General features: G+C 42.3%; 1 protein-coding gene across 3 annotated transcripts in view; it reads right to left on the bottom strand.

Moving 5' to 3' along the window:
• Positions 1 to 9,697, bottom strand: part of RBKS (ribokinase) — a 118,912-nt gene that overhangs the window by 49,539 nt on the left and 59,676 nt on the right. For all 3 annotated transcript variants that reach the window (XM_045287053.1, XM_045287052.1, XM_004711094.3), the window contains exons 4-5: positions 9,044 to 9,106; positions 4,230 to 4,394 (exon numbers count right to left, since the gene is read on the bottom strand). In XM_045287053.1, the coding sequence (XP_045142988.1) occupies positions 4,230 to 4,394; positions 9,044 to 9,106 (228 nt within the window). The remainder of the gene's footprint in view (positions 1 to 4,229; positions 4,395 to 9,043; positions 9,107 to 9,697) is intronic.

Below are 9,697 nucleotides of genomic sequence, written 5' to 3' on the forward strand. Positions count from 1 at the left end.
AAACACTCAACGCAATTTGGTGTGGCAGAGGTTGGCTTTGTATCCAAAACATTGGCTTGGCATTTCTCACTTGAGGGCTTTTAAAAAAATCATTTTAATGTATTTTATTGTATCAAGCATATTTGTACATATGTTGCCATTATCATTTTCAAAATATTTTCTTTCTACTGGAGCTGTTGGTATCAGCTCCTTTTCCTCCTTCCCTCCCTCATGAACCCTTGATAATTTATAAATTATTATTTTTTTCACTTGAGGGATTCTTGTCTGTGACTTGATTAGCCAAGAGAAAAAGAAAAACCTCAGCTTGGGGTATATGTGGGACAATGCTAATGTGAAAGTCAAGACAGCCAGCAAAATGTCTCATTTGCCAAATGGAAAAAGGACTAAAATGGCATTGAAAGATACTTTGTACCATACCTAGTACTTAATCTTGGTGATCTAACAGTCTCAGTTATTTATAATCATTCCCGAAATGTTCCTTTTGCTTTGAAATGGATATAAAGGCCTGATTCAACACGTACGAGGGGTTACCCCCCCACCCCCCAAACCAGATGTGATGTGAGGGCAATGGAGCATTTGGAGTTTATTCCACCAGGTCAGACTGTTAATCAAGCTTTTAACTTAGAGGTTCTATAAAGATTGTATGGCAGTGTGCGACATGAAAAAAAAAGGCCTGATTTGTGATAGACGGGAGACTGGTTTTGCCACCATGACAATGCACCTGCTCATGCAGCCATCTCAGGACGTCAGTTTTGGGCAAAAACCAGCTTGCCCCATGCACCTTATTCACATGACCTTGCTCTACAGGACTTCTTTTTGTTTCCGTGAATGAAGAGGGGCATGAAAGGACAGCGATTTGAGGACTCGGAAGAGGTGAAGAAAGAAACAAGGGAGATGTTGTCGGTCATCCAAACATATGAGTTTGAAAAATGTTTCCAAGACTGGAATCACAGATTTGACAAAGTATTAAGTGTCATGGAGAGTACTTTGAAGGTGATAAGGTTGTTTCATAAAAAAAATTAAATACATAACTTTGGAGGAAAAAAATCCGCTTTTTTCTGGGTACCCCCTCATATAACTTCATTACCAGCAGCTGCTGCACACGCTCTGCAGTGGGCCAATCTCACTGCATCCTGACCTCATGAGGGGAGGGGACTGAAAGGGATCATTTTTTATGTTGCAGGTGTTTTATAACCAATGTTTTCATGTTAGTAAAGGCGGGAAGAGCGTTCTGAGGCAGTATACTGAGAGGGAGAATAATCCTTTTCCTCTGCATTTTAAAATCTGACTTCTAATGCAGAGTTGCTAGGCACCGATGGAAGTGATTTTTTTTTTTAATGCCGCTAGACAGCGCATCTAACTTAAGCTTCACCATTTGTAAATAGTGTAGTACATCCTCTGTCCTTGGAGGAAATCTATCAAGATTACTCTTTTGGATTCCCCCAAATAAACAATCACCACAACTTCCGAGCTACTTGCTCTGCCTTGAATTTAACTGGCCCAGAAGATGCCCCTGCAAGGCACAGTTTTAGCGGAGCCTGGTTTATGAAGGCTCCCTACTGAGACTAAGAAAAGGCTCCTTACTGACTGCATCTGCAGCCAGCCACCGATCACGGGACGTGATGAAGCACGTTTTGTTTGGAATAAGCCTGTGCCTGTGTGAGCTGGCATTCTCCGCAGCACGACTTTTTGACTTACCTTCTTATAGGGTGTAGCACTGCCAAGATTATTATCTCAGCCAGATCACGGGGATTGCTACCTAAGCATGCTGTCTCTTAGCAGGGCTGTGAAGTAGGCTCATCGGTCTTTGACCCACTAGCACCTGTATTCTCCCCAGCTCATCAGTGGTACTGGCACATCATTGACATATCAGACAATTCAATAGTTCAACCCTTCAGTCATATCAAGGGGCACTGGACAGGTGGCAAAGGAAGTACTTCTGGGTCCCATCCAAGGGACAGCCAGAGGTTAGGCCGCTTGCCCACATGTGTTACCCTAGCCTCACCTGTGAAAGGTCAGAGCCTCAACTTTGGTTACCATACCTTTCATCATCCGGCCACCAACTGGGTGGTAACAGAACTAGACAGGGATCTCTGAGAAGCAAGGGATGGCAAAAGAAAAGGAGAGAGAGAGATTGCATGAGGACACGCTCTGATGTCTACCAGGAGAGCGGAGCATGGGAGATGAGACACACTGATTACTGCAGCCTGTGGGGAAGTGTGCGGTGCAGTGGATGCCGACCATAACATTAGATTTTATCTGTGATACCCCGAGAAAATGTAACCAAATGGGTTTTGGCTTGGAATTCTTTCTGACAGCTTCGCGGCCATTAAAAATACATGAAATGTCAGTGAGAATTTGCCATCGCATATTGTTTTGCCAAGAGGAAAAATTTGTTAAATCAAGACTTACATTTTAAAATTCTCCCCTGAGAATGGTTTCAGTGCTATGTAAACCTCAGTATGCTTTGGAGAAGCACCACCACCCCCATACACTTACTGCTCTTTTCCTTATCGATATGTTTTCCATTTTATATCTTGACGAGAGAGCTTTAAATGCAAGAGTCAACGTGGTTCTGTTTTCAGTGTAAATCACAAAACTATTGCCACACTATCAGGAAGAAGCGACGATCTTAGAGTGATTGCTTTTTATTTTTATTTTTTGACCAATTGGTGTTGAAATGTGGATCTCCTCCTAATTTGAATTTACAGCGAGAAGCGGGGAGGAGAGAAGGAGATTTGGATTTACAGATACTTATTCCATCATGGTTGGCATTCTATTTTGTTTTACTCGGTTCTTAGAACAATTCTGGAGGGTGTATCTATGTATGCATTTTACAGGCAAGGTTCTGAGCGGTGAGATAATTGTGCCAAGACCACAAAGCTAACAGGTTAGGGCAGAAATGGAATTTTATTTTAGACGGTGCTTTCCCTGTAGTCTGTGGTGAGTGGAAATAGGCACAAAGGCAAAAAAAAAACAAAAAAGACTTGGATTTTGCAGGCTGAAGAGGGGAGCTAATAACATTGATTTTTCTATTTTCATGTCTTAATAAATGCTGGTCAAATTTCCAACCCCACTATTTGTCTATCAGTGTGGTGGATGTGGTGGCTTGTTTGATACTCCAAGGCTGGAAGGTTTGCCACCCATGTATCAAGCACGAACAGGGTCTCCCATGACGGACAGGTTCGAGAGAGCTTCCAGACCAAGGCTGACTATAAAGGAAAGCCTGGCAATCTACTTCTAAAAATTAGCCAATGACACCCCTATGGATTACACAGAATATTGTTCAATAGGGTTGGGAGGTGCTCAAAATACATGGGGGCCTTTGAAAGTTCATGGAAGAAGCCACTATCTTTTAATTCAATTTTCCCCAGAAACTTTGGAAGCGCCCTCAAGTACAGTGGTTACAATGATGGATTCAAACATGTCAATTATTGCAAAGATGGCACATGGCTGAGCCATGAAACCACCTGAAGTTTCAAAATGTCTGCTATTAGCTAAAGGTGGGAGAGAGAATCGGGTGGGAGAACAGAGGAATCCAGATTCTTCACTTTCTGATAACTGCTCAAGGCGGGTGATGGGTGAGAGAAAGGATTACTTCCATAAAGAATCTTCTGTTGTCTATAGAAAACATGTACTCTTTATAAAATATATATAAGAAGGGAGAGAGAAAGGTTAATGGAAAGGTGGCATCAAGGAACTGGTCAGAGGAAGGAAACAGAAATTGAGTTACATGTAATATTTCCTGAGTGTATAAAAACAATATAAGCCAGAAGCTCCCTGACAAAGTTTGTTTTTCAACAAAGTAAAATAAAATGTATTGTAGTAAATAAAAATCTACAGGTTCAAAAAGAAAGCATGTACAGTACTCTTCATTTCCAGTGAACATGTCCCTGGGCAGTGATGACACATGGCATGTAGCTTAACCTCTGCTTCCCAGAGTGGCTATCACCTCACCACCTGGAGTGTCTCCCGGACAGTGGCTGCTTAGAGAGTCTAGTGACCACTGGTCCCATTTCTGCCACTGGATTGAAGATTTTTAGTGAGGGATTGTCAGAAATACCATTCGTATTTTCTATTATTATCAAGAGCTGCTAGAAGGCAGTGAATCTCACAGAAGCAAAAAAGATTCTTTTACATATAGATACGTTTGCCTAATTTAAAAGGTTAGTTTTATTAAGACAATGATAAAAGCTTTTACAGAGCGCATGCCGACTATGGGAAATTACCTCCGTTGCTGCGGGCCATGGCCAAGGCTTGCAAAGAAATCGCTGGAGTGACTTCTAGCTGGCAGACCACGACTTTGGCTCTGCTAATGACATCGGCTGCTCCCTGCAGGTCTTCAATATTCAAAAGTAAATTTGCTCCAGCCACTATGACGATGATATTCTGTCCTATAAAGAAATGATTCAAAGTTATATTAAAAGCCAAGCAAAAAAAAAAAAAAAAGCCAAGCAAAGGTGTTCTTTAGGGCTCTAAACACTCCTATAAAACCACTACACGAAATGTGTTGCAAGGCATAGCTTTAGTACCGGAGTAGTTTTCATGTTCCCAGGCCAGTCCAGGTTACAGTTTGTGCTTCGGATGTAGGTCCATCATCCCTTAAGTAAGACGGCATCGTCTCACTAAAATTCCCATTATTCTGATCACCTTGAGCAGTCTTTAAAAGGCTGCCCTTATCGGTTTTCTTTTTGAAACCTTTTATGATGCGTTAGGTGAAGATCGCTTTTCCATTCAACAACTCCCACACATTTCCTTTCACCAACTTCGTCACACTCTCCTCAACGTGCTCCCACTTAGCCAGCTTCCTCCGTGCTACCCGTTTCCATTTCTCCTTGTTTCCTAACCATTGTGCACTTTGCCCTGGGTTAACTGTGACCCTTTTTATCTCAATCGGCTGGTTGTTCTAAGGTGTGCATTCTTTTATATGGTGAATGTGCCTCTCATAGACCTGTCTGTACCCTGTCCCATGAAATAGGGTCCCTAGGAGTTGGAATCTATTCAATAGCAGTAACTTTGAGTTTGACTGACTGGCTCAAAATTAGGTCACTGTGGGTGGGTTCATTCCAGACCTAAGGAGTGACTAAGGGCCAGAGCTTCTGGGGTTCCACCAGTCTCTATCAGAAAAAGACCCAAATCCTCACAACTGGACCAATAGGTAACATCATGATAAACAGAGAGAAGGATGAAGTTGTCCAAGATGTCATCTTGCTTGGATCCACAATCAGTGCTCATGGAAACAGCTGTCAAGAGATCAAATGATCTCTTTGCACTACTTTGGGTAAATCTGCTGTACAAAACCTCTCTAAAGTGTTGAAAAGCCAGAGTAAAATTAAGGATGTTATTTTGATGATTAAGGTGCACCTGACCCAAGCCATGGTATTTTCAGTCACCTCATATGCATGTGAAAATTGCCCAGTGAAAATGGAAGACCACAAAAGAATTGATGAATTTGAATGACGGTGCTGATGAAGAAAAGAAAAAGAACACACACATTTGTTTTGGAAGAAATACAGCCAGATTGCTCCTAAGAAGCAAGGATGGTGAGACTTCATCTCATGTGCTCTGGACATGTGATGAGGAGAGACCAGACCCAAGAAAAGGGCATCATGCTTGGTAAGATAGAGGGGCGGTGAACAACAGGGAGGCCCCTCGACAAGATGGGTTGGCACAGTGGCTGCAAAGAGGGGCTCAAACATAAGAACAATTGTGAGGATGGGGCAGGGCCAGGCAGTGTTTCCTTCTGTTGCACACAGCGTAGGAACCAAGTGGACAGCCCTAACAGCAACACATGGTCAACTGCTGAAATGAACTTACCAGTTTCTTTTTACTTTCAACAATGTGGCTACTGGAAAATTTTTAATTATACATGTGGTTTGTACTCTATTTGTCCTGGGCAGTGCTGGCCTGGAAGGGTGAATTACAGCAGACATTGTGTTATGGCTGCTAGAGCTGATCATGATTTACACTTATCCATGGATGCAGAACAAATGTTAGCCTATCATTTGATCACAGATGTGTTTGTTGGCCTTGAGGCAGGCTTAATACAGTAGAGATGGGTCAGCATAAGTCCAACCTCACTACCAAGGCAATCCAAAGTCCCCTTTCTCGGAATACAGCATCCCTCTTCCCCTCTCCTACTCTCACTACTGGATTCAACTGCTGCTCCTGGGCTGCGAGCTTCGGGATCTGTATTTTGGGCCTGGCCTTGGCTGGGGAGCAACATGCCAAGGGGACAGCTTTGTGGTGGGCACTGCCATTTGGCTAACTCAATCATGCCTCATTGAACTTTTCAACACTGAATTTTCATGGTTCCATAGAAAGTTACAAAATTACCACAGGACCTAACAATGCCACTCCACATATACCATCAACAGAATTGAAAACTGGAATTCAAAAATAATACTTGTATATTAGGGTTTCTAGCACCATTCACAGGAGCTGAAAGACAGAAATTACCTAAATGTTCATCAACGGATGTGGTTTATCCATACAATGGAATATTATATAGTCATCAAAAGAAATGAAGTATTAATACATGAACCTTGAGAACATAATATTAAGCTAAAGATGATAACTACAAAAGGCCACATATTGTACCAGGACCAAGGAATCTGGTATTCTCCCACTGCTTGGATCCATTCTCTGTAATTCATAGTTACTAAACTTATTTGGCCTATGGTCCCTTTTTCAGAAAAAAAAATAAATTTTTGGGGGGTCGGGGTTGGGATTGTACTGTAGCCAATACTCCAGGATAAAGTGTAGGTATCTGCCTTTGCAGCCCCTCTGGATCAGTCCAGAGCCTCCAAGGGGGCAGTATTGTCCGCACTGGGAAATACTAGTCTACTTTTATATGACAGGTCCAGAGTAGGCAAACCAACAGAAGCAGAAAAATGATTAGTGATTGAGGTCAGAGGTTCAGGGAGGGTGGCTGCTTAATGGGGGGATGAAATAGCCTGGAATTAGATAGTAGTGATGGTTGTACAACATTGTGAATGCACTAAGAGGCACTAACAGTAACATTTATGTATGTTTTATTACCCTTTACAAAAACCCCGAACCCTCCACTCCAAACAACAACAGCAACACTGAACTCATTACCTTCCAATCCACATTCCCTCCTGCACTTAAAGGTCCTAGCTGTTCCATCTCTGTATTTGCCCGATTCTTCTACTGTATCTATAGTCTTGGGCAATGTCATTACCAGACTGTAAAAACTAAGTAAAGTCTACAAAATACATGCTCCTCAATATATAATATTGAATTTACCTCTGTTTCACAGACTAGGAAGAAAGATGTCCCGAAAATACAAAAACAAGTTTAAAGCAGGGAATGACATGAAGTTGGTAGCAGTAATTCCTTAAGATGTAGCTTATAGTAATGAACACACCCTACTTTTAGAAGGAAAACTTTTGTCTACTGTCCCTAAGTGGGACACTGTGTGTGTGTGTGTGTGTGTGTGTGTGTGTGTGTGTGTGTGAGAGAGAGAGAGAGAGAGAGAGAGAGAGAGAGAGACAGAGAGAGAGAGACTGACTTTGGGATCATTACAGTCAAGCTGAAAATATAATCTTTTCTATGAGAAACTATCTGGGGAAAATTGTGGGGTACCAGCCCCTACGATCGAACAGGTCCAAGCAGCGGTTGTGTAATTGAGGGGTAAAATTAAAGAGACATCAGACAAGATAAAGCATGCAAGTGCTCACCTCCGGGACCATCATGCCTTCAGGAGCCAGATCCACACAGGGAGAGAGAATATAGTTCCAACCAAGGCTTGTATATATTCAGGGACATGCAAGCCCCTAATTACAGGTAACCAGATAGGTAACAAAGTAGGCTGTACCCTAACCTTAAGGGTCCCTGAGTACATAGGAGGAGTAACCTAACACCAGTGCCTGGGGCAGGTAAGGGGGGTGGTGGCTGTCTTGAGAGCCTAGAGAGCAATAGCATATGTCTGCTCCTATAGATAAAGCTGCCGGCTATCCATCAGCTTCTAACGATAAAGCTGCTGGCTACATAGCAATCAGCCATGTGCTTGTAAGAGGTAACTTGAAGGTAGCACTATGATGGGAGGATATCGTGGGGAGCAATATTACTTATGAGACTGTGATGGGGACTCACCTCCAACTCACAGGGTGAAGGCCTCCCTCCACCCAAGAAACCAGCCTGCCACGCTCCTTAATATATAAGACTAAAGGATTCATCCGTATGCACTTTCCTCCCATTTTCTGCTCCCCACAGAAAGCGGCATTGTAAACAAGACACGTAGTGACCAACCCTAGGTTTACTCGTGTACACTGCCTGCCCTCAATGTGTGAGGTCCGATTCCAGGTGGCTGATGACATGCTTGGTTTTTCTGAATATTAATTTTGCTTTTAAAAAAATTATGTAGTTGTTGTTTTTTAAGACAGTCGGTGGAAAGGATGAAAGCTTTCCTTGAGGAAAAAAAGGAAGCTAGCTCTTTGGAGGACAAATGTTCAACACTTGCCAGACCTTGGGATCATCCTCGTTGGATGTACTCATAGACTTCTGAGATTTGATTGCTGTTTAAAGAGCAGTGAAAGCTGCATGCTAATGATAAGTTTAAAGTAATCATTTGCTGCCACTTGCTTAGTGAATATTCTATAAATATGATGCATCAAAGTTTCCTTTGCACCTATCTATATACATCTCTTTACCTAGTCTGACTGCAATGACAGATGAGGACTTGACTGCTTCTAGGGACAGGTGTCAATCTCGAATTCACCTGAAGGGTAACAGGGACACTGCAGAACAGAAATGTTATTTTGAGGCAGCATTAATGCTTCGTACATATAGTGGCTGGATAATTTTACATTTGAATGGTCAATTTGGGCATTCATTAAAAGGAAGCAGGATTATATTTAGATTGGAGAAACTGGGCTATAGGCTTTTAAGGGGTTGCAGTAGGTGGTGGGAGTGGTAAAAGAGCCATCGGATTGGGGTAAAAATTGATGCTTTCAGATCTAGCTCTGGAAAAAGACTGCCTGTTTCATGAAATGACACTCCCAATATGCGAAACACATACCTTCATTATTGACAATTATAGAAGCAGTACCTGTAGCAGCATCTTTAGTCTGATATGTAAATTCTAAAAAGAAAAAAAAAGGGAATTACAATCATATGTATATACAGCCTGTCACGGATAAGCTCCTGTAACAATTTCAATGCAGCACTCATCCTTGGGTGAGGTGTGTGTGTGGGAACCTTTTTAAACCTTTCACCATCTGGAATGATAAAGAAAATAAGTAATTAGTGCTAATTTATGCCCATCATCTATACAATGAGGAAAAATAGACATCTTTACATGCAGTCACACCTTTCTCCGCATTAATACCAACTCCATCAAACCACCCCGCTTCCAACTACCCCAACTTATTCATAGCTGGATACATATGCATTTTCTAGAACAATGTATTCTTCCGTGAAATAAACGACAGACTTGAGAAGAGGCAAAGGATCAAAATGGTCAGATAAGCTTGTCTGCTCTTCTTCATTCTCATAAGTTTTGCATTTCATCAGGAATCAAGACCTGACCAAGCGGCCTTTGGCAGCAGCAGCAAGCCCTGACCTGGAGTCAGAGGCCCCATGCTCCCAGCCTCTCTACCTCCAACTAGCTGTGCATTCCGCTGACCCGCTCCAGCTTCTTGTTCCCTCTTCTGTGAAAGGATGGTATTTTTTT

The sequence above is a fragment of the Echinops telfairi genome, unplaced genomic scaffold (assembly GCF_000313985.2).
Source record: "Echinops telfairi isolate 266 unplaced genomic scaffold, ASM31398v2 ScPeMD7_10;HRSCAF=50, whole genome shotgun sequence".
Lineage (NCBI taxonomy): Eukaryota > Metazoa > Chordata > Mammalia > Afrosoricida > Tenrecidae > Echinops > Echinops telfairi.